General features: G+C 49.5%; 1 protein-coding gene across 1 annotated transcript in view; it reads right to left on the minus strand.

Moving 5' to 3' along the window:
* Nucleotides 1-662: 662 nt before the first annotated feature.
* Nucleotides 663-25,433, minus strand: part of LOC144160161 (sodium- and chloride-dependent glycine transporter 2-like) — a 41,246-nt gene continuing 16,475 nt past the window's right edge. The window contains exons 3-11 of the mRNA XM_077691756.1: nt 23,097-23,257; nt 22,290-22,465; nt 17,962-18,094; nt 16,858-16,992; nt 15,092-15,195; nt 11,098-11,222; nt 2,018-2,130; nt 980-1,108; nt 663-704 (exon numbers count right to left, since the gene is read on the minus strand). Coding sequence (XP_077547882.1) covers nt 663-704; nt 980-1,108; nt 2,018-2,130; nt 11,098-11,222; nt 15,092-15,195; nt 16,858-16,992; nt 17,962-18,094; nt 22,290-22,465; nt 23,097-23,257 — 1,118 coding nt within the window. The remainder of the gene's footprint in view (nt 705-979; nt 1,109-2,017; nt 2,131-11,097; nt 11,223-15,091; nt 15,196-16,857; nt 16,993-17,961; nt 18,095-22,289; nt 22,466-23,096; nt 23,258-25,433) is intronic.

Consider the following 25,433-nt stretch of genomic DNA (forward strand, 5'->3'; position numbering starts at 1 on the left):
CAGAAACTCACTCCAAAGACCCGAAATAATCGTGCCCAAATGTTACGAAACGAAAGATTCCTGTTTAAACCGTCTGAGAAACGCCTGATTTTCAGGCACACGCCAGCAGACATGCTCACAGTACTCAAGAAGAACAAAAATAAATAATGCTTCTTCAAGCAAGAACGAGACATTAAAGAATAGGAGGCTCCAAAGGTAAGCAATTATTCGTCAAGTATGAGCTGGAGACGCCTTGGTATTCGGATAGGAATAGAAACCAGAATCAAATGGGAATAGAAAATCAGAAAAATAAAAGCAAATACATGTTCTCATCCCGCGCTGGTGCCCAGTCTTGCCAGCAACCGTTAGCAGGCGCAACGCTAACTAGAGTGACCAGCGGAAGCTTTTGTAAACCGAGCGGAATACAAGATCACGTGTTTTTTTTTTTTTTCTTTTCCGAACGTACGGCAGCTTTTGCCACGCGCGATCACTTCCGCCCTGAACGCCTGCTCCAGATATTGAAAAGGGGGGAGAAACTCACACCTACGTCCAAGCGCAAAAAAGACGAGAACAGCAGAAAAAAATGCAAACGGGAAAGCGCAAGAAATCAAGTGAATATTACAAAAAACACAGAACCTCAAAACCGCCGTAACCAGAAAGCACGTACTTCTGTGCACATTCCTTTACTTGGCGTAATGCTTCTTGTGGTAATTGAGTTCGTTTTCCTGCAGTGCACGGGAAGAGGTGCTTACACGTCTTTCAGCCTCATTAGCAAAGAAACAGATTGACAAATATTCGAAGCGTACCAAATTAACAACGAGGGTGCAATATGTTAAGCCCCCCTTCAGTAATGTTATGCACCCCTGCGGTGATGTTGCTGTTCTATGTGTTGTTTTATAATAATTAGTCGATGCCCACCAACTTAGCCCTCGGTAATGCGCGCGAGCTGTTCCAGGGACAACTTGCTTAACTCCGCGCTCTGATTGGCGGAGACACTCACCTGCATTGCCAGCGGCATGGTGGCGAAGAAGGCGGCCAGGCTGTACACGAACGCAGTCTGGGGCCTCCGAGCACGCAGGGCGGGATACTCGTCGCTCAGCGGAGTCAGCACCGACTCCATCAGCAGGCACTGAAAGCGTTGCATGCAGCCCTGAATGCGGCGTCAAGTGACTCCGAAGTGACTCTGGATGCAATGGAGAGGGAAAAGCAGCACTCGTCGAAGAGGAGTCATGCGGGGCGCTGCTGCGTAGCGTTGCCCTTCTGAACTACGAGAACCCTGCGTGCTGTATGAAGCTCTTCCCCGCAGTGTTAAATTTCGTGCCGCCAACTAGTGCCGGTGTGGCGAGTGTTGCTGAAGACGTTCCCGATTCTATTTGCTGATCCCTGGAACGGAACGGCAACGTCTTGGGCGGAACAACGGGCAAGACACGATATAATTACCTCCCCTGCACGTAATGCTGTCTGCGTTTCAAAGAAGTTTGAGATCGAACTAGCACTCGTTATTCCCGAACCTAAGTAATCGTGCTCAGCAAATGTGCCGTGCGAACGCAGATATATAATCTTGGTGTTTTCTTAGCCTCCAGCAGCGCAATTCCATACGGGCTAGGTTGCCGAAACTCTAACACACAAAAAACTTACTTCAGTATACCTCAGTGCTGCCCTAATCCAAAAATATTCGGTGGAAAAATTCAGAAAAAATCAGCGCGTCTATAGATGTAACCACGACAAGGAATAAAAAACATATGGGGCACCGGATGTAATTTGGTTTTCTTATATGCCGTCCTCACTGGGGTTCTTACAATAATTCTGTCGTGCTTCTACGTGCGGTTTTGCGACGAGTGTTCACAGCGCATTACAAGCTAGGATGGAGGAAAGAAAGGAACATGAGCGCTCAGTGTTGTTCCGTTCTTCCCTTCGTCCTCGCGGGCACTGCGACGTAAATATTCGTCACCAACAATCGCAAGAGGTTCTTCGCGAGCACATTCGTCGGCACCAATAGTGGGCGGATTGCGCAGCAGCGCTGGTTGAAAGCACTCACGTTACAGCCGAGCATGACGAGGAAAAAGGCGCCGAAGAACACCATGCTCCAGATATTCGCGATCTCCAGGTTAGTGATGGCCTCCGGGAAGGACACGAAGTACAGGCTCATACCTGGGTGCACGAGCCGGAGCAGAAATCACAGAGATTTTTTCGGGTTTTTTCTTTTTTTTTTTTCATTTCATTTCATTTTTTAATTTTTTCAAAAGGTGTTTTCCGATCATCGTCTGGGTAGTGACCCAGACGATGATGAAGAAATGAAAAGGTGTTTTCTGACCTGCGTTTTTTCACTTGCTTTGGGCACTTCCTAGCCATGGTCAACGCGTCTCATCTGTACAGCGGTCGTCGTGAATACCAGCGGCATTGCGGTGAGCTGGACTCCAGTCCCTTGAGCGAACGTTTGCGTTTTTACAGGTGAGACTTCAGACTTATGCCAGAGTCCTTCAATGCTTTAAAACATTGAAGGATTCTGGTTAGGCTTATCTTCACCGGGACGCCATTGCGGCTGCTTACCGATTTCAATAGCTCGCGCACTCTTAACAAAAAAAGCTCGTAAAAGGGTAGTAACGGCTGTATTTACTAACTCCTTACGAACTGTACTACCACCCAGAACGGTACGTAGGTCCTGCCACTAAGTGTGGAACCGTTACTAGTCTAGACCGTGCGCTTAGTAACTGATGCTTGCTTGACACTATTGTTCACTCAAAGTAACAAAATTCCATGAATAATTGAATGTAATAACTACAGAACTTTTCCCACTCCAAATAATGATTAAAAAAGTTTTTGCAAATCCGCATGCTGACTTGTATATGCTCACATTAAAGCGCGTAATTCTAAAATTATCGCTAAAATATTTCATTTTTGTGACAAGCCCACTACGCGTGGTTGGGGCGTTCTGCCCACTAGAGACCGCTTGGCAGAGTGGGGCGTAACACCGTCAGCGCGGTGCCCTCAATGCGGACAAAATGAAACTTTGCGACACGCACTCTTTCAGTGTCCTGTAGCAAGGACGTTTTTAACGCTGATGTATAGGGTGTTTCAAGTACGCCTAGGGGAGCGCACAAAATCTCCCGATGCCCTACTGACTTTTCTGTTATGTGTGGGGGCCCTGGTTGTGTGAGGCGTCGTGGTGTAGCGGCACTCCGGTCCCGGCCTCACAAGGCTATGTTCCCAATGTTGCTGCGCATGCGCACGCGTCTGTTCGAACACCTGGAAGCGGAGCTCGCCACGGTCGGGGAAGAGGCGTTCTTCCTGCGTTGGTCGTGCCGCTTCATCAAGGTCAACAACGCACGTTTGAAAATACGAATAGTTGAATATTAGCCTTGTAACCACACTAAAACAAGTTAGAATATTAGCCTTGTAACCAGACTAAATACGATACATAGTTATCTGCAGTGTTCACTTTACCATGTGTGTATCTGTAACTATCTAAGACTGTAGCACTGCAACCCACACTCGCGGTGTTTCGATCCTGAAGCTACTGTTCGCGTTTGTCGACAACTCAACTTTACACTCTGTTTATGTTGTACCCTGCGTGGTACAAAATGTTACAACTTGTATGTAGGCCAGCGGCAGCCACTTCTGGGTTGTTGTTTTTGTGTGTGTTTCCCTTTTGTAATGTGTATTTGTTACTGGATGCATAGTTCCATCGAGGCATGTTATGTATCTGCTTCGATGGACAAATAAACCTCTTCACACCTTTGGTTTTCTTGCTCAATTTATTTGTTGGTTGTCTAAGTGTGATATGTAAATCTGTTTCGTCGTGCCCGCTCCGTTGGACTTTCTTTGGTGCACTTATTCCTGCGCCAAGGAGTAAACCGTTTCATTTTTCTGCGAGATGTACGCGACCCTTTTTTGCGCACAGTGTGTCAGGTTCGTTTGGGTGCAGCACTGCCCGAATTGGTGGTTTCCTGTTGTGTTTATGGTGGCGGAATCCATGGCTACCTACGTGAAGTTTTCGATGCCACAAGATTTCTTTGTGCCCGCTTCACCTTGAAATATTTATCTCATCTGCTGAGGAATAAATTGTATAAGGATCTCGTGGATAGGGTTTTATCGATCCCATTGTATAGGTCCCTATACCATGTGGGGCCGGGACAAGATGTTCCTCGGCGCGTGAAAAGAATGCCAGCTCCTGGCTATGTTAAACAGTTTTTCTTTGAATTGCATGTGGGTGTACTACCTGTAAAAAACATGGATGATAGAGAAAGGTTTATTTGTGCCGTGGGGCCCTGATCGCTTCCCATGCAAAAAGCCAGAGACCATCGAACACATGTTCATAGATTCTTCCCATGACCCGCCGCGGTGGCTCAGTGGCTAAGGCGTTGCGCTGCTGAGCACGAGGTCGCGGGTTCGATTCCCGGCCGCGGCGGCTGCTTTTCTGATGGAGGCGAAAAGCAAAAACGCCCGTGTGTACGAGATTTCGGCGCACGTTAAAGATCCCCAGGTGGTCAAAATTAATCCGGAGCCCTCCACTACGGCGCGCCTCATCGCCTGCGTTGCGTCGGCGCGTTAAACCCTACAATCAATCAATCAATCAATCAATCAATCATTCTTCCCATGAGACGTGTTACAGTGTACCTTAAAGAAAGATTGTCCTGTGGATAGTCATGGAATTAGGTTTTTAGCCATAGAAAGTGAAGGGGGTGTTCCATACGACTTCATAATAGCACTGGCCCTACACGGTATATGGAAGGCTCCCATGGCCCGTCGGTACAATTATGTAGATGCGAGGCCAGGGAGGGAGAATGTCCGCTACATAGTCGAGGTGTTGAAAACCGAGCCTAGTCGACCCGAGTGGGTGACTGTGCTAGAGGGTGTGGCGAGACTACCGCCTTTTTAAACCTGACACACTAGCAAGGTATGTGCTGGTGCCTTTTCACGTGGTGTAATTTTGTTGATGTTTTGCATGTATGCATTGACCCAAACCGGGCAATAGAAAAAGTAATATGTGCGTGTTGAATGTGTCTCAGCCGATACACATTGTCGCGCGTAGCTTTTTACTAGGTTATGCATGGCAAGATAGTAATATCCACTAAGTACCTAGTTTATTCTGGGACTAGTAACTGGTTAGTGTTAGGTTAGTAAGTGCCACGACCTTTTTTTAAGAGTGCGGGTATTGGTGACTCACCAATTGCGGGACAATTTCATAAGGTTAAACACTTCTCTGTGACCGGGTTGCAAGTTTCTTCGCAGCAAACATTATCTTCTGACACCCTTGAATTGCAAGCTAGGCAGTCTTGGGGCTCCGTGGCACATAACCTTTCTGGTTTGGTCAATCCCACTGGGATCGACTCTAAGCATCTACCCGATTCTGTGAATCGTCATCAGGAAGAAGTTGCCCCACTCGGTCAATCCAACGCACCGTCCAACAGCAGGCCCTGCAAGCTCTGTGACTAACTTTGAAGACTGCGTCCCGCTCAATGGTGACGATGTATCGGCTACAGACCTCAGAGGTCCAATTATACTGGGCAAACCGTTAACGAGCCTCCTGTCGGACAACGAGGGCAAGGTTCCCGTCGCCGCACGAGAGAAGATAATGGGACCGTTCTTTGACATGCAAGGCATTATTGTCGGCCTGAAGACTAGTCTTGCTCGGGCGGACGGTCGCATTGAAGAATTACGAGTGCAGCTTGTTGAAGTAAGGTCTCACTGCCTGAAAGGAACATTTGGCCCGAAAGGAACATTTGTGTCCCCGGCATCGATGCGGGCTTTTGTAGACGCAGTCCGTGGGGATTGTGCCACGCATGCGATTCCTGCTCGCTCCGAAGCAACGCACCCCACTGGTGCCTTTGGCCTTCAACAATCGAATGCTGTCGGCCCAAACGCACACCTGGCATTTTGTAGCAACCCAACCCATGTCCTTCTGCTGTCTTCCGTTGTGCCATCTGCTAGCCCGGGGCCAGACACAATCGCATTACTTAAATCTACTTTCGGCAATGACCCCTCCGGTATCGGGGTCAAGCAATTGAAGCTTATTCCGTCACGCTCAGGCCTCACCGTCGTCTCTGCCGACCGAGAGTCCATAGAAAACATCGAGAAGGCCATTGCTTCGAACGCGCAAATCAAAACTGCTTTCAAGGTTTCCCGTACCTCCCCTTCCCCTAGCCTTCCGCAATTCAAAATCTCCGGTGTGGACCCTAGCATTCTCCCTGGAATCCTGCGTGCAAATATCAATGCGCGCAACAACCTCGCCATTCCCGAGTATGGCTTCGTCATGTCAGATACCGCGCGGGGAACACTGTGCAAATCATCGAGGTATCAGCTGCGGTGTATGGCTGACTTAAAAATCGGGACCAACTCCTCACAGCTTGGACGTCCGGCCCCACCAAAAAAAAAAAAAAAAAACCTTCTACGTCGCCGCCTGCCATAAGTGCTTTTATTATGGCCATGTGTCCGACCGCTGTCCAAACGATCGCGTCACCTGCCAATATTGCGCAGAGGCGCACTCAGCAGCTGGCTGCAATCTTGAAAACAAGAATAACGTGGTGTGCAGGGAGTGTCGTGCGGCTGGGAAAGAGATTTGCTCATACTTCTAATGCGCCATGCTGCGAAGTTTTGACTGCGCGCATCACCCGACTTCGAGCGAAGACAATCTACGAGGAAATTGCGCCGGTTTCCCCACCGTCTGCTTTGGCTTTCCTAAAAATGGCATCGCTCAAGTTTTTATAGGCCAATCTGGATCACACAAGCGCAGTAACAGCACATGCCATCTCATATATATTGAAGCCCAAAAAATTGACTTCGCAGTTGTTTGTAACCCGTAGGTTCGAGAGAAACTAGTGGAAATTCCTCACTGGTGGCTTAAATTCCGCCATGCTCAAACCCGGCGGTGCAGGGTTGTTTCTCCTAACCCATCTTTAGACATCTTTCCTGTTCATGTGTCACCATTCATCATCGCCCTTGCGTTGAGCACGCCCGGCATTTCTATACTTTTGATATGAGTATACGCCGCTCCATCAGTGGCCCTGGATTATATTCTCACATCTATAACGTCAATATTAGACAGCCAAAATTCTGACAATGGTGTCATTGCGGGCGATTTTAATGCGAGGAACTCGTTGTGGGGTGGTAATGTGGTGAATACACGGAGGCAGCAATTGGCGCAGTTCATTAGTTCGCGGCAATTGCGGATACCGAATGACCCGAATTCTCTGTCTACGTTCGTCACTAACTACACAGAAACGTGGATTGACGTCACATTGACTGCCGGACCAGTTTGGTCTTTCGGAGTTTTCTGGACAGTTCGGGACACCTCGACCCTGTCGGATTATCGTTTCATCGTCTGTGGCATAGAAGCTGTTCCAATTGAGCGAAATAAGCTGTCAACCAAAGCTCCAAGGTCTCACCTAGTCGAGGAATTGCTACAGGATCTCTGGTTCCACACTATCTTCTTCTGGCATGGCATCTCCGGAGAGTCTGGATGGCATCGTCAATGTATTTTATGCGAAGGGCGACTGCCTGCGCAAACGACTGCAGCCGCTGCCAAAACGTCACAGGGGAAATTCTGGGTGGACCGAGGAATTGGCTCGGGAACGCTCGTCTGTGAGAGCAATGCGTCGGGGGTATCAGATGTGTCGTGATCCCTTCCTCCGTGCCGCTCTCAGATTTTGGTATTACAAGTTACTCCCTGAGTGCAAAAGGCACTTCAAGGCAGCAAAAGATGAAGCCGTCAGGAGGAGGTGCACTATAGCCTCCCGTAAGAATTTATTTGGAATTCCCTTCAAAATTGCTTTTCAAAACCTTTGGTCTCCTTCCGTACTGCCTCTGACATCTCATATACTTCCACCACTTTACAATCGGCAGCGTTACTGCTACGAACCCTTCTGCCAACTGATGACTCTGAAGGCGATACACTTGCCCATGGGGCTATGAGGACGCTGATACGCCGCACAGCATACGCGCGAACAACTACGGATCACGAATTCACTATGAATGAACTTCGACTGGCTGCTAGAAATTTAAATTTAAATTCCGCTCCTGGGCCTGATGGCATTACGGCCAGTATGTTGACCCCTCTTGTTGGGCATGCTTCCCCGTTTTTGCTGTCCGTGTTTAATGCGTGCCTATCCCTTGGCCATTTCCCGTCGGTGTGGAAAGAAGCGAGGGTGACTTTTCTACTGAATCCGAACGGGCCGCCACATGACCCCTGTTCATACCGCACCATTTGCATTTCTTCTCTACTCCGTAAGCTACTGGAACGCATGCTGAATGGCCGATTTCACTTCTTCCTGCACACGTCCAGCCTACTGCACGAACACCAGTATGATTTCACTCAGGGACAGAGTGCTACATCGGCGCTGCACACCTTGCGCTCGCACCTCCAGGCTTGCCGTGATGAGGAATCGTTCGCTCTGGCATTTGGCTCCCATTCTTCCTTTACTTCCTGCGAGCACACCGCTGCCCCTCTAACATTTACCGCTTGCTTGAATAATTCTAAGGTCGGTGCACTACAGAAGTCATGCGGGGAGTGTGCGTGTCCAGACAACGATCAGCAGCCCGCAGGGCTCACCCTTAAGCCCGCTATTCTGGAACATCGCGATTCATGACCTGGTGCCTTCCTGTACCACCTAATGTGCATATTCAGGCCTACGCTGACGATACAGTCGTCGTAATCAAGGGAAGTACATGGCTGGCACTTGAAAACCTCGCCAACGAGACCCTAAAGAGAAAATTAAAATGGACGCGTGCTGCGAAGTTAATATTGAATCCCGCCAAGTGCACATGCCTTCTGGTATCGAGGAAACAGAGAGGTGTACAGAGGAAGCCGACGATTAAGCTGTGCGGCACGACTCTGCGCCAAGTCACTGAGGCGAAGCTCTTGGGTGTTGTGTTCTATAGTCACTTGACCATTGTTGCCTGCACGAATAATTTGCGGAACCGCATTGAGAAGATGTCCACCGCCCTCATCGGTTTCGCGGCTTCATTCCTTTCTGGACCGCAGTCACCTTCGCCGTTGTTTACCACAGCAATTCTGCCGACTGTAACTTATGCCGCAGCGGCATGGTGGGGCGACCATCAGCACCATTTGTTAAAAGCCGAAATTTGCTCCTTAATGCATTCGTCACTGTTTGTAGTCCCCGGAGCTTACACCACAACCAGAACCGCGGCGCTTGAAGTACTGGCAAGCTCCCTTCCCCTGTCGATCGTCTTGGACATCGAGACAGATCTTTTCGACTTGTTTCCCCTGCGATGGTCCATTGAGCTGCATAGAAGACGCATTTCACCGGGCGAGGTGGAACATCCTCTTCATTGGACCTGCTGCCATCCCGCTATGCGCTTGGCGATTCCACACCGCAAGATACTCCCGTACAGCTGCGAAGATAATGTTGAGCCCTGGCTTACATGCGTGCACGGACGGTTCTTTTACCACTACATCTGCCGGTGCAGCGTATTAAGTTCGGGCTCCTCATTTAATTAATGAAAGACGCCGGTGGCTCATGTATCGGCGTTGCCTCCGCTTGTAGCTGCCATGCTGGGTTCCTCTCATGCAGCCGCAGGGACGCGAAGTTGGGGGCCGCCGAGTGCATGCTTTGTATTCCTTCATTTTGTGTGACAAAAGACGGGGGTGCTTAGCCCGAGTACCTCTGTTGCGTTGGTATGCGGTCAGCTCCACCGGGCGGTCTCAGTGAACCGCGGATGGGTGCACAGCAGTGAAAACAGTTGCGGCGCGGGGTTCCCTCTCGAAGAGCGCGCACGCCGCTATTATGGCTTGCCGACATTGGGGAGTGGCACGGTCGTTCGTCAAGGTTGACGAGCTGATGGGAAGCCAAAGGATGCCGTCTCTTAGTGTGGAAAAGGCACCCGGCGTAGTCTTTGAGGATTATCGAAGCCGGTGTAGGTGCTGGTTGTTTATGGGTCATTTGCCTCGGGAATACTCGCCTGGGTTTGCAGGAGCTCTTCCCGCTAATCTGGCGGCGGCTAGCGGCGTCCCTTAGTCTGGGGAAGGTGTTAGCTTATGGCTCTCTCATTGTGCCGGCGCGCGCGGCGACAAAGGCAGGGCGGGAAGGCGAGGACACGGTAAGATGTTAGCCGCGCGAAGACCGCTCTAAGCGTTCGGCTTTGGCTTTTAGCAGGTGCCGCCCGCTTAACGCAATGGTTCGACCACTCCGCGGGCTCAGTGACTTTAGGTGGCAGATGTCTTGTATTTGCTTGTCGGTTGCAATAACGTGCGCGGGAAGCGTACTATGAGTGCATGCGAGAGAGTGTTGGGTCATGTGACCACAGGTGGGCACATGTGTAGGATTGGTTGGTTCTTGTGGCCAATCCGTGGTCCCTATGAATCATGTTGAAAAGGGTTTTCGCTCTTTCTTGAACGCCCCCTTCGGAGACGTGGTTTTTGGAATCAAAACCGGAGTGTTGGGTTTTGTTTGGATGGTCACTCGGTCGGCTGGTCGATAGGTATCTATTTCAGTATAGATCTTGGTCGAACAGGATGCTGCGGGCAGAGTGACAATGTGACCGCCATTATGTCCTGATGTAAATAGTTGGAGTAATGTAAATAGTGTAAATAAACCTAATATCCAACAAGAAAGGCAGTATTCATCCCTAACCTGCTTCAAGCACCGGACGTCGGTCATCGGAGCGAGTCGAGATCGTCCTCTGGGCTCGAGCATCAAAAGAACCTCATTATTTCGTATTCATTATTCACCAAGAAGCTGGAGAGGTGAAATCTAACGGGGGCAGGTGCAACTATTTCACTTCAAATGTTGGTAACGGTGCCTGTGGTGGGATTACTGCAGGTGAATGTATATCGTCGCCTCCATGTCTTCGGGGTCGCTCTCCAAGCGAGCTACCTATTCTTCGTAGCTTTGGTAGCCCATAGATGGTCGCGTTAGCTACATATCCTCCGTCGCGTCATTTGGTAGGGTACGTTCCTCGAGCATCGTGACTGTCTCTTCAGTAATGCATTTACAGCACGCAGCTCAATTCAGTGCGCATTCACCAACCATCTTAGAAAATCCACCAAACGGCTTTAAATCTCGTTTACCTTCACAAGCACCTGGGCCTATTGCGCAATTGCTAGAAGTTGTGTTTCATGTGCCAACCAAGGTCCCGAAGAGCCACCACAAGCGCCCTGACCGTGTCGGACGAGTTCTTCGATAGGCGCGTCGAGCTCATGGGCGCGGTGCCCCAGCGCCGAGAAGACGACGAGGCCCGTCAGGAGGCCCAGCACAACTTCGGCCACGCCCACCAGGATGGCCACCCTGCGGAAGAGGAGGACAAGCCATGTATGCGGCCTCGCGACACCACTTCGAGATCCCGAACGCTAAGCAAGGTTCGTAACCTCGGAGTGAGGTACAGCTTTGCCAACGTGACTTCGTATAGTACCTTCTTTAACGACGCTGACGCGCTCAAAGTACGAGTTCAAGTTCTCAGCAGCTCGAAGCTTGCACATATTAAGATGCGAAGCAGCTTATATGGCAGCGCCTGTTCCGTCCGCCGTTGTGCGGCCGCCGTTGTGCGGCGTCCACACCCCCACTGCGCAAGCGCATCCTCCTCCTCCTACTCTCCTCTCCTGTCTCATCTCCTCTACTCTCCGGCATTCCTCCTCTCCTCTCCGACGCTCCTCTCCTTTCCGGGATTGCGCAACGAATGGCAACACCTGCGGCTCTGCGCGCGATAATAGAGAGTTTTAGTAGTCAAGAGTTCGACGAAAGTTCGTCTGGTCAGGTATCATGATGAGAACGAAATGCGGTCACTGACCAAGTCAAGGTGAAAAACACAGAGACGTTTCGGAACCCGTACGGGTTCCTTGATCACACACTCCTTGATCACACGAAACGTCTCTGTTTTTCACCTTGACTTGGTCAGTGACCGCATTTCGTTCTCATAGAGAGTTTTAGCAGTACGTATGCTCCGGCCGTTCCGTTCGTTACATTGCTACCGGGTTTACCGGAACCCGACTGCGCATACGGCTATTGTTCCGTACGCGGCCGGCGTCTCTCCCGGCGCTCTGCTTCCGTGTTACCGTATCCGGAGCCCGCAACCGGCTTGCGTTGCTCTGGTCGGCTCGGGTGTTGGGAACTTTAGGCTTAGCGTCCTGGCAAATATTTGATCGCCGCTATCTGTGCAACTGCGAATGACAATCCGTAATACAACTTTTCACCACACTATCATCCCCTTTCTCGCATGTGAAACTTTATTTGAGCTACAACTGCCGCGAGCGATCGGTGACCGAGACATCTGCGTAGCCTGTTTCGATGCTTCCGCGCAGGTATCGCCATCTCTCGGCCGCTCGCCGCACCGCGCGCCGCGGCATCCACGGCCCGTCAGCATAGGCTTGCATCGCGGCAGATATATCTGATCGCCGCTTTTAAAATAAGCCCTGAGAACAATCCCTAGCACAATTTTTCACCACACTAACACCTACTTTCTCGCAGGTGGAACTTCATTTTAGTGATCAGATTGATTCGGAAGAGCAGCGACAAGCGGTTGGTACCGTGGTCTGCGCCGGTTCGAGCCGCTGAGTGTGCCGAGCTGGCAGGCGCGACCGGCGTGTGCGCGGACTGTTTCCGATGCATAAAACGCTTCACGATTGCCTGCTTTATCCATTTCTGGCGTACAATCGCGCGGAATCTAGCGATCGTCGTAGCGTGTGGATTTTTGCAACAACTCGGCTAATCAGCCGTCACACGGAACGAACGGTACGACGCTACGGAGTGCTAAAACACGTTTTCCGTCTCACTACACGGAAAGAGCCCGGTACGTGCGCGCGCATGCGCAGTCGGGTCCCGGTAAACCCGGTAGCAACGTAACGAACGGAACGGCCGGAGCATACGGACTGCTAAAACTCTCTAATGCGAAGCAGCTTAGGGTTAGAGGCGCGACGGTAGCCGCTGCATACTCCACTGGGGGCGCCAATGTAGCTCCGCGGTATAAATGACGCGCGCGAGCACTCCGCTCCCCTCATTCTCCTCCCGCAACGCCGCGATGAGTGCCACGAGCAACGCCGGTAGCTACGAACTTCAACTTAACGCAAACGACGAACTGAAAACTAATAGGAACCTGAGTCGACCCCATGGCTTCTTCGCATACTACGCAGGGTTCCCCTGCGGGAAGATGGTGAAATTTTTTTTCAAAGCACTGGGCCCAGATTGCTAGGCTGCAGCGTTACGATGTCCTGTTGTGAGATGATACACGCATCAGCCGGTTGCTGGGGCTTGCATCTACAGCACACTGAATCGCTTCCCAACGGAGCCCTCCTTCATCACATCCAACCATCCGCCCACACTGTGGCGCCAAATCCACTGTGAAACCCCACATGTGAGCCTTCCCCTCTGATCCCCACCCCACCACAACTTCCCCTGACCACTGGTATGAGCTGTGAGCTGGTGTGATCACTGGTGTGAGCTGGTGTGAGCTGATCACCAGCTGATCAGTAGCGCCATCTCTCCGCCTTTACGCCAACGCGGCCTGGGACGCGCTCGCTTGTTATGTTGTTCTTTTGTTCCCGCCGCCGGCGTGGCCAGTCGTGTTCTGCAATGGCCAAATCAACGCTTTCTTTTCAATTAGTCCGCTTGGCCTCACCATGCCACTTGAACGCCCCAGCCTTCACGCCCAGCCCTCACACTGGACGGAGGTCCTGTGCCGCTCGGAGGACGACTCCCAGCGCCCGGGCACAGCGGTGGTGGGGTCCCTTACGGCCGACGTAGCAACCCCCTAGGTCTTTGGCGTGAATCACCCCTACCTACCCTACCTACCTACCTACCTACCTACCTACCTGCCTACCTACCTACCCACCCTACTTACCTACCTACCTACCTACCTACCTACCTACCTACCTACCTACCTACCTACCTACCTACCTACCTACCTACCTACCCTACCTTCCTACCTACCTACCCACCTACCCACCCACACACCTGCCCACCTACCCATCTACCTACCCACCTACCTACCTACCTACCTACCTACCTACCTACCTACCTGCCTACCCACCCACCTACCCGCCCACCTACCTACCTACCTACCTACCCGCCTACCTATCTCTGCCTGCCTGCCTGCCTGCCTTCCTGCCTGCCTGCCTGCCTGTCTGTCTGTCTGTCTGTCTGTCTGTCTCCAGCGTCGTACTTTGGTTTAGAATTCGACGGTTCATTAAGTAGCTCCGGTTGAAGTAACTTTAGTAGAAATCGAACGTTCTGGTCACTGGTTCAAGGTACTACGCAGATGGGGTACACAAAAGTGCCCGTTTAGAGCCTAAACTGGCTTAGCCTTACTTTAGGCACATTTAATGAAAACATTTTTGTCTTCTCAACGCCAACCTAATCCGTTTAGCACAATTTATTAGTCTCGTGCCGCTATTGTCCCGAGCCACTAGCGGCCGCCCTGTCAACTACCACGGTGACGCCACACTGGCGCGCAATGCAGCTCGATGATGCAACCTTTTATTTGCACACGTTTTATCTCGAATTTAAACTACGTTCATGAATGCTCGGGTTGCACAGCTAATCGTACTCGCAATCTTATAAGTCACACCCCGTGGTCTTGTCTTCTCAGTGGACGTCGGCCGGTCGGCGAGGATAAACGGGTCCGGGAAAACACAAGGGACCTTTGGACGTACCCTTGCCGCGAAAAAATGAAGGCACATCGGCAGAAATAACTCAGGACCCGGCCCCGCACCTTGGGCATTATTCTAACAAGGTAATTGGACAACCTTTATTAGCTTATTCCGTGTTCTTTCAATAAACGGCGTCCTCTACGCCAGTAGGGTGGGTGCTTTGGGGTATTAAAAATACCTAAAACCGCAGACTGAATGGGGTAAGAAAAATTCGCTGAGTTGGCCTACGGTTAATTACTGACAGCGCATAAAGAAACGCCAGAGGTCCACAAACAAACGCGCCGGTTTCTCTCCCTGTGTGGCCGAACAAACAGTAGAACGCGTTCATATATGGGCGGTCATGACATGCAAATCTCTACGCGGCCGAGAAAGAAACGAGTGTGGTCTTTGGGACACGCTACAGATCTGTACGCCTCAGTTTTCGCTGCGCTTATGCCACAACAACACATCTGCGCGACCACTTCATCGCGAGCCTGCGCGTAACAGTGCCAGTGAATACGCAATAGCAGTGCTCACATGTGAAAGCCTTCTGAAAATCTGTTGAAGCTGCCCACGTTGATAATCACTCCCGTTGACATGCCAGCACTAAAACAGGTCTGCCGCACCGCCTCGTACCACACCTGCGCAGCACGGCACCGGTCCGATACAAGCTCTCACAACAAAAGCAATTTACGTGGAAATTGCGTAGACATTACGACGGTTTCGAAACGTGTATCGGACGATTGTGACTGCCGATGCAAATTTCATTCAACGAAGCTTGTCTTCTCCGCGTAAACATTGAAGGGACCTTGGCCACTACGGGTCAAGTGCACCTTTCGTGCCGGTGACGGTGCGCAGTGAGTGCACGGTGAACACCTGCGTTGTGCGTGCCTAGCATCGAGAATGAGCAAATACGTACCCGGCGCCGTGTTTCCAAACGCTTCGCTGTTCAGCGCCCGCACGTGACATGTGTGGCGTCACTTCGCGCGCTATTCTAATCAGCAGCTGCCACGAGGAGTCCACCAATCGTTCTTAAAATTTTTTATTGCAAAAGAAGTTTTCCGAGATCACTTCTACGAGTTGTTTTTGTTAATAATGGTGACTTTGTATTCGTTAGGTCGGTTTAAGTTTGGTGAGCAGCCTATGACCATGTTTAATTAACGTGTAAATGTCAGAGTAAACTTACGATTTACGTTTGTTGTGCGTGGGCGTTTTTTCGTCGGGTGTGGTTGGGCTCGCGAATACTTTTTAGGCGAAGATGGTTCCTTCAATACGAACGCTCATTAACACATGCGAAATTTTATTTTTTCCGGCTCATGTGTCTAGTCGCGAGAAATACAATGCAATGATTAGGAAAAAATAAAATCCCCGCAGGGAAAGTTGCCAGGGTTCGTATGCTAGCTGGGTGGCTGATGCTCATTCCGCAATTATCTTTACACTGAATTCGGTCAATCGCTTTCCGTCACAAATTGCAGCGAGAAAAACGTCTCTGGGGTGAAATTATCAATAAATGCATGCCCTAAGTACTTTTTTTCGTTCATGAAACAGTTGCTGCAAGACAGTATGGTACATTTTCCAGCAGACTGCTTTTACACATCGATACATGGCGCTTTGATCGGCTGCCTTCCGCGTAACGAAAGCCTCGGAGGAAGCCTCTCTTACTCTTCCTTCCAAACTCCTCCTGTAAAGCGTGCTCTGCCCCGCAGTGGGTGATGTGCGGAAGAAGCCTACCCACTGTTGCCGATTCGTTCATTTTGTTGCACCGCGGAACGAGTCGACCTGGAGCCCGCAAAGCGCGTGCCTTGTGGTCCCTTGTCACAATACGGCGCTGCTGGAAGTAGAGACAGTTGCTCACAGAACAGTCCAGGTTAAGTTGTTTCACATGTCAGAGTGGGCGAGCGTGCATGTGTACTTTAAATTCGGTATCTGAGCTCCAATTAAGTATAGCTAGGTGTGCGCGTGGTACGGTACTCTGCGACAACAAATTGAGACTTCCCGCAATTTGTGCTACATACATTTATTAAATTCACAAACCCGCGTATGTTGCGATAAATGAGTGACTGTTTTTCTGTGGCGAGTAGGCAAATAAGTTATGTAATTATTTGAAGACGGCTTAGAGGGAGCTTTTGCACAGGGTACCACAGGCTCATCAGTTGCAATGCCTGATGTGTTCGTAGCAGCGGTCTTTTTGTTCATAAATCTTGCAAGAAACGTCGCAAAATATGGCTTCGGCTTTGATTCATTCAAAGGGCTAACCACGCTAGGTGTCACGTGACCCTGCCGTGTACGACGGCATGGCCCACCGTGTAATCGACGAGGCTGCGCCAGTCGGGGTTCAGCATGTACAGGATGCCAATGTGGCCGCCCGGCATCACCACCCCCAGGAACAGCAGCACGAACAGCCCCGCGTACGGAACCAGTGACGTCACGTATACCACCTGCGCCGAGAGGGAACGCTCTGCGTGGGGTCTTCGCGGAGCACTGGCCTCCTAACCACATGGAATCTGGCAACGTCAAAAGATACATCATGGCCGCAATTCATACGCGTTCGGAGGCTCGGCAAAATAAAAGACGGAGGATGCTGCGAAGGTTGACGAAAGAAAAAAGAAGGGCGAAGGAAGAGAGGTGGGAAAAAGGAAACAGCTTGCACACAAAAGCGTTTTTCCTCCTCCAAATCCGCTCAAACAAGAGGGCTGTGAGTGCCCTTCGCAGTGACGACGGAATGCTCAGTGCCCAACAATTTTCAACTCAATGAACGGGCGCGATTGAGTCCGGAGTGGCCAGGCCTTGGAACCAAAGGTGCTGCCATTGGTAGGGGTGCATGCGACACAGAGCACGTTCAACAGCCTGTTCAGCTGAGCAATGCAGATGAACCGAGAGAGACCGCCACGCGATTCTCCCGATCACTATTTAGTTACAGCTGTGACTCACGGCGGCTTCGGTAACTGCATCTCCCTCAGAGCCCGCCCGGTTGACGTGCATGCGCGCGCCCTCATTCGTTGCGTCTTATCAATGTAAGCTGAGGCACGTGGGAATAAACTGGGCTGGTCATGCCATACGGACTCGCTTTATCAAACATAAACGATCCCTCAAGGCAACTGCTTTTACAAGTACGCCCAGTAAATGCATGCGGGGCTGCTTCTGAGCAACCCCGCAGGGCCCTCTTTTGATTCTGTTTCTAGAGCGGATGGGTGCATAGCGGACGATCGACCCCCTTCCGCAACGCCATGACACGAGGCGCCACCTATTCTTTCAGGAGCACCGTTTTCCGTGAATGGGGAACCAGTTCCACATGGTCTTCTGATTAATGCTCACAATAAGAGTGTTCTCTCTCTCTCTCCGAACGGCTGGGTCCCAATCTTCTTTCCTCATGGTCTCCGTTAGGACTGGAACGCCACATGACCCACCTTCCCGATGTGCTGGATGCCCTTGGAGGTGACGACGTAGAAGAGCGCCCAGCAAATGGCTACGCAAGCCAGGATGTCGACTCGAAAGTTGCCGAAAGTTCCGATGTCGTCGCTCAGGCCAAGAATGCGTTTGCTGGGACAAGAGACAATACATACGTTCGCTGGATAGTTGCGAAAACACTTTGCCCGACAGACAGGCGCTATGGAACTGCTATGACCCCTCGCTGACGAATCCAAGACGACGACTCCGGAGGGGAACACCGCACAAAGCGTAGTTTTACTACAGACTAATTCTTGTCTGCTGTGGTCTTATTAAGCAGCCGCATAAATTTTACATTTCCCGCCACTCCAGGCTGTTCGCACTTCCTTCTAAAGTCGCCAAGAGGGCGCATAAAATGAAGAATTGGGCGTCAACTAGTTATTTTAAACAATCGTTATGCACCGTTTGAAACACCTCATGGTAAGCTTTCCAATGGAAATACGTTTCGTCACTCATTCATAAAAGTTTCTGCCTTACGGCCAAATTCCAGCGCTTTTCGAACAGCTGCGCCTGTCTGCTGTCAACTATAAAATTCACTACAGGTACAGCAAAATTGCTTAGACTTTGCCAAAGGTTTCTGGGCTGCAAATATTTTTAGCAGAAGCTTAACGTTAAACTATGAATAAATTATTTTATGAAAGTAAAAAAGAAACAGCGTTTTCTACACATTTCTTGCATAAAACGCTTCAGCTTCGCCTTAGAGGTAAGCTTTTACTTTGAATTTTTGTCGGGGTATACACTTCCGGCATGGCCTAGAAAATTTTGGCAAAGACTGCACTTCCTATAGCATAAAATGCCACTGCGCTGTAGACTCAAATAGAAGCTCCACATGGGGACGGCTTGAAAGTACAGCATTCGGGATTAGAAGAAACCCCAGTTGTTGTGGGCAAAGCCGAATATGAAGCACATCTGTACATTCCCCGTAATTGTCACGCTGGTTAAAATATGACGATATTGGTCTCTATGATGTACTGGGAACCATACGGCCCGAATACGGCCGGTGACTTCTCTGAAGCCCTGATGATGGCAGTTAAAATCTGTGTGCTTCTTGCTGAAACGTGGCCAATTTGAGTAACCAGTTGCTACATGAGTACCGCTGACTGAACGCTGTCTTTTACAACCGATAGACTGTTGCATTATTCTGGCCTAAAGCTTCCACACAACTGCTGGGTTAAAAAGCCTTGTCGCCATTTTAGATATCACTAGTAATTTATTTATTATTTAATTTTGTTACCTCATAGGCCCCATGGAAAAGGGGCAATACAAGAGGTGTGGGAAAAGCACACATCAAAGAAACAGTGGTACAGTAAGAAATGAAAAAAATCATGGCATGCGATTCATAGCACCATACAAGTAGTAGAATTCATAGATCACACAGCACCAAAATAAATATTATACAATTTCGTATAAACTAAAATGAAGCCATGGCATGTGGTGTTCATTTGAACAGTTGTAAGCTAGGTGGTCGTGACGTCAAAGCCGCCCATTATTGCCGCCTGTTACACAAGGGAGAATCAGGGACGGCCATTTTCTCTGTAATAGCGAGGTCGACGGCAGCCCCTTCCCCCACCAGCCTTTAATCCCATTTGGCCTGAGCGCGAACTATACAGGGTCACGCAAGCACCATTACACACCGATAAAAATTACCGCTCAGGAAAGGGCACGTTACTAGCGCGCAGAGGGGTTGTCGATGCAATGCAGCCGGGCGCAGCCTTCATGCCATTGAAACGCAGGAATAAGGGCTGATAGCTGGGCGAGCTCCACCGCGAATGTACTAAACCTTTTCTGGTACATGCGTCTTCTCGCTTTCTGTGTTTCTCGAGGGGCACTATCGACACCGCAGTCGGAGGCTGGCTGTTAAGGCCAAGAAAATGTTTTGTGGTTAAAAAAAAAAACGCCACGTTAAGCTAGTTATCCCTGCTTTGCTTCACGATAAGACGTGCTATCTTGAGAAACGTGCCAAGTGAAATCCTGCCTGCTTTTTATGAAATTATTTTTGGAGTATAAATGGTATAGCGGAAGAGTACAGGGCCTTTCCGTATGACAAACAAGGCGAGGGCCCTTTACTCGGCCCGAGGCACCATAATGTGAACCCAATCGCTTTTGGATCCGAATCAAAGGTAATGAGGATGTGTGCAAATTCAAGGCTCGGATTCTGCCCATGTGCACCGAACGATGCCTGCGCAGCTGCGCGCTTTGCACTCGTTTACAGATTCCCAGTAGTAATTGAGCCCTTTCTTCAAATCTTGATTTACGAGTAAAGCTCAATTTTGTGACTACATCTTATACAGATGTGCATACCTTTGCCACTCATATGAATTTGGGGCAGGACTAAATGAGAAAAGAAGAGCGAAAAGTTTTCCATTTTATGACTACGCATTTAAACGTACCATTGCTAAATAAGAACACGCCAAAAGTAGGAAGTTTTTTTTGTTAAATGCGGGCCAGTCCTTCAACGCCCGCCATGGGCGCGCCTCCGCCACAGCCTGTTTTCGCTCACTGGGGCACCATGGGATACAAGGAACGTGCGTTTCTCCATCACCTACTCTACAGGAGAGAAAGTGCTTATTAAGCGCTACATGTACAAAGCCAAGTTTTGCCAGGCAAAACTTCGCTTTGTATATAAACCACTTTCTAAGGCGAAAGCCTCGTGTCCCATTATGCGAGAAAGCGTACTTGTTGTCCTGTCAAGATAATAGCCTCCGCTGTAAAGCTAAGTAACTAAAAGAACACAAGTGTGCTCCAGTGGGATTTCAACCGGGGACACCACAGCAGCAGCCCGACGCTGCACCGATTGTGATATCCCAGCTTTTTTTTCCCTAGCATGTAGAGAGTACTAGAACAAAAGTTGGTGTCCTTGACAGTAAAAGCTAGTTAATTCTAACTCGAAGGGGACCATAAAATTGTTCGAATTAGCGGGCGGTCCTCGAATGAATGGAAATCGCGCCACACTGCGCGGACAGAACACAAAGTCTCCCCTGGACTCGTTATCGCGAATTAGGCGCAACTACACGTGTTTGTAGCAGGCGATTCTGTAAATAATGTTTCGTAAATAATAATGGCGCGCGCCGGAGCACTGGCGCCCGTGGCGCGGCGCCTTCTGTAAAAGCGAAATAAGCTTTCGCAGGAGCGTAGCGCGCGCGTCCCACTGTTGTTTTTCTGTTTTGTTGTTTTGCATCTCGAGTAAATTTCGTTTGGTTTGGCTTCTGCGAGGAGCGATAGAAACCAGGGGATCATAGTTCGAATTAACCGTTCTGGATACCGACGCGTTCGAATTATCAGCAGTTTTCCCCCATTGAAATATACAGGGCTGTGCCGGGACGACGGCGTGACTTCGAATTAACCGGAAGTTCAAATTAACCGAGTTCGAATTAACGAGCTTTTACTGTATTCCTTTCTTCGTAGCACATTCCCACACATGGGATTAGCTCGGAGTAAGGAAGGATTGAGGGGCTAATGTGCCCTATTCACAAGATTAACAAACCTCTGAATTGGAAGCATAAAATTTGCCGCGAGTTACCTAAACGTGGTGGCGCGTTAGTACAATAGATGCACACCAGCCACGCAGAACCCTGACTCGAGAGAGGCTGGGGCTGCTTGCTGACGCGATTCGCGTGTTATAAGATCTGATCAGAAAATGAAACTTTATTGTTACCACGGGTGGAACCTTTTTCAGGTCGACTTCAGTGTCGTTCCGGCGACGGTAGGATGTATAGTTCTCCACGACGTCTTCGGCCTCCTGGGCTAGTGAGGCCTGGGTCAGAGGTTGTGTGCTGGCAGTGTGACCTCCCACTGCACCTCGTTTGTAATTTGGAATAATAGGGTGCTTTTTAACAGTTTGCAGGGGCTCCTCTTCGAAGGACTAAATCACGTGTGATAGGTCTGCGTATGGCGCGGTAAGACGACCAAACGAAGGCAACAAAACAGACTCGAACACAGTGTGGCAGAAAAAAAGCCGGTCCAAGTATTTCGTGCCAAGCGACAAAGAAACGAAAGAGAAGAAATTGAAGAAAATACGAAGTGGCAGCAAAGAGGTTATTTATAAGCATCCCAAGGCTTTCGCCTTCAGAACACGTAAGCGGGCTTAAGTGCCCCGAGAAATTTTCCGTCTTGTCGCAGTGTCAGGCCCCCGAGCGGGTGTTCGCGAGGCGCACTAACAATTCAACCTCTGTGCGATAATAGCCCCAGACGCTAGAATACATCCCGAATTTAGGAACGTAAACTCGCAGACGCGGGACCATGACTATTAGGTTGAGCAGAGCGTGTTAACTAGGGCGGCAAGACGTACAAGTAGAACTCCTCGGCGGCCGTGTGTGTGCCGTATTGGCATCTGTCAGTCAAGTTGTCGACGTACGCAGCCGGCGCGTGGAAGGTGCGCCCACCGTACGAGATCTCGCGGCCCTCGCTCAGGTTGGCGTCCGCGTAGAGCACGGCCAGCCGGTGGTTCAAGTCCCTGCACGGAACCTGCACGCAGCCACGGCGAGCCGGGAACCACGCGCGCTTACTTGCCTTTCAAAGGAGCCACGAATAGTGTCTACACGTGCACCAGAACGCCTCGATCAAGCTACTAACGTCATGACCCTCGAGGTGTCTCACGCAGACTAATTCGTCGCTACTGCTGACATGGTAGATGGGCTAATCTTACATATATTCCGGAATGCATGTATGATCGATAACGTCAATAACCAACTGTAAAAGGCACTTTAACACCACAGATTACCAGGAATTCCGCTAAATTCTCTCCAAATTATGGACGGGCCTGTTAGCGTGACGGCGATGCGGGTATTCTAGTGTTCGACAGACGTTTGCCTCAACTAATCTTGTGAAATATTTCAAATAGAAGGTATAAACGAATTTCTTATGGTAAGGAAAACATACGACAGCAATAAAAAGCAGACTTCGACCAGGAGGTTTAAAATACAGAGATGTTTGGACTCCCGCGCCTTGATCTTGTTGTTCTTATAATTTCCTGGTCCGAGTTGGCTTCTAATTGCTGTCTGCCGAAATATTCATTGAAGAGCCAGGGCGTCTACCCGATAGCGGCGCAGCAAAGAGTGAGAAACCTCGGTCGTACGCGATTGGGGCTACGACTTACAGTGCCCGGCTTGGGCACGAAGCACTCGGGGTCGTCGCTGCAGGAAGACCAGGGCAACTTGTCGCCAATGGACAGCCAGGTGTAGAGCATGGTGTGCGCCATCCAGCACACCAGGTACAGGCTGGTCAGCAGGCTCACGTAGCACATGCAGATGCCGACGCCTGCGCAGTGGCGCCGCCTCTTGTGAATCCCTCCGAGCGAAGGGGACGCGCAGTTCTTGCGGAGAAGGCGGGGAAAACTCGCCTAAATATCATCGCTGATAGATGGAAAGATGAAATCAATAAATACCCAGGCAAAAATTGGGATTACGACAAAATGATTGCGTTCATAAAGAGTGAGATGAATTAAGCAAAGGAACGAAACCGATGGAAAGGGAAGGGAAAGCCGAGAAGCTGGTGGAATAAGGAAATAAAACAGGCTATTTACCAGCGAAGAAAGGCGTCGAGAGAACATAGAGAAGCAAAAAGAACTGGTATGGGACCGGAGGTAGTGAAGGAGAAGTGGGATATGTACCGTGGGAAAAAACTAGAAGTGCAGAAAATGGTGCAAGCAAATATCAAGCAGAAAAGCGAACAATGGATGGCAGAAATACGGAAGAAGGACAAAAGCGCATCCAAGAAATTTTGGAACCATGTAAAATTACTAAGCTCAAAAAACGATATCCATCAAAAATACCTGATTGATGAGGAAGGGAAACATTTAGAAGGAGAGCACGCGTTGGCGCACATTCATTGAGTGATTAGTGAGAAGTTTAAGGCAATAGTGATAGGGAAGCCTGCACCGATAACATCAGCGACGCAGAAAACTTCGGAAAGGGAAAAATGTTTGAGCAACCTTGATTGGAAAAAAGCAGAGCAAAAGGTTTTCCCCCAGACAGCAGTGGGGCCGGACGGAATACCAATGCAACTGATAAACTTGCTTGGACATAAAAATAAAAAATAGTTGTGAGGGCAATAGATAAGGTGATAGAAACCAAACAAATACCAGAGGACTAGCTAGAAAGTAGGATGAATTTAATATATAAAGGCAGAGGAGATAAAGCTAGTATTGATTCATACAGACCACTCACAGTAACGTCAGTGGTGTATAGATTCGTAACGCAGTCGATGAAATCAGAAATTCAAGCATGGAATGAAGAAAATAAAACACTTCGAGAACTGCAGAATGAATTTAGACAAGACAGGCGACTGGATGACAATTTGTCCGTGACAACGCAATGCAATGAAATTGCGAAAGCACAGAATAGACCATTATGGATTACGTTCTTGGACATTAAAGGGGCATATGACAAAGTAAACAGAGAATGGCTGTGGAGGATGCTGAAACTCCAGGGATTAGATGACGAGTTAATACAGTTTCTTATGGCAATCTATAAAGACAATAAAGTGCACCTTACATGGGAAGGACAGAAACGCGCCCAGCAGGTCAACATCCATTGGGGTCTGAAACAGGGATGCCCTTTGAGCCCAATACTGTTTATGCTTTACATGGCAGGGTTAGGAAAGAAACTGGAAGAAAGTCAACTATGGTTTAGCCTAACCCATATGCTACAAGGTGAAGTGGTACAACAGCATATTCCAGGAATGTTATACGCAGACGACATTGTTCTTTTAGCTAATAACCAAACCGATATGCAACGGCTAATAAATATTAGCGGCCAGGAAGCCACCGACCTCGGATTAAATTTTAGTGCAAAAAAATTAGGACTAATGGTTTTCAATGATGCTACCACTGACGAAGTGCCTATCCAGCAAGGCGAATTACCCAGAGTGAAGGAATATAAATATTTGGGAGTGTGGATAAACGAAGGCGATAACTACTTAAGAACTCACGAGGAGCAACTTAAAGTTCCGGAAAAGCGAAATGCAGCTATAATGAAGCATACAGCTCAGTGAGGGAATAACAAATATGAAGTAGTAAGAGGAATGTGGAAAGGAGTAATGGTTCCGGGTCTCACGTTTGCGAATGCTGTACTCTGCTTAAAATCAGACGTTCTATCAGGCCGTGAAGTGAACCAGAGAACGGTAGGACGTTTGGCCTTAGGCGCGCATGGAAAAACAACTAACGAAGCAGTTCAGGGAGATATGGGCTCGTCGTCGTTTGAAGTTAGAGAAGCACAGAGTAAAATATGCTTTGAAATGAGGTTGAGAGCAATGGATCAACGACAGTCGGCAGCTAAGGTTTTTAGGTACATATACTTGAAAATCGTGGACACGCAGTGGTTAAGGAAGACTAGAAGGCTAACGATGAAATACGGAAAGATCAGTGGGGAATCCAAAACAGCCAAGGTAACGAAAAAAGAGGCAAGGCAGATTGAAACGAATAAATGGAGGGAAA

The sequence above is a fragment of the Haemaphysalis longicornis genome, unplaced genomic scaffold (genome assembly GCF_048455015.1).
Source record: "Haemaphysalis longicornis isolate Haplotype H1 unplaced genomic scaffold, Haemaphysalis longicornis Haplotype H1 scaffold_10, whole genome shotgun sequence".
NCBI classification, from domain to species: domain Eukaryota; kingdom Metazoa; phylum Arthropoda; class Arachnida; order Ixodida; family Ixodidae; genus Haemaphysalis; species Haemaphysalis longicornis.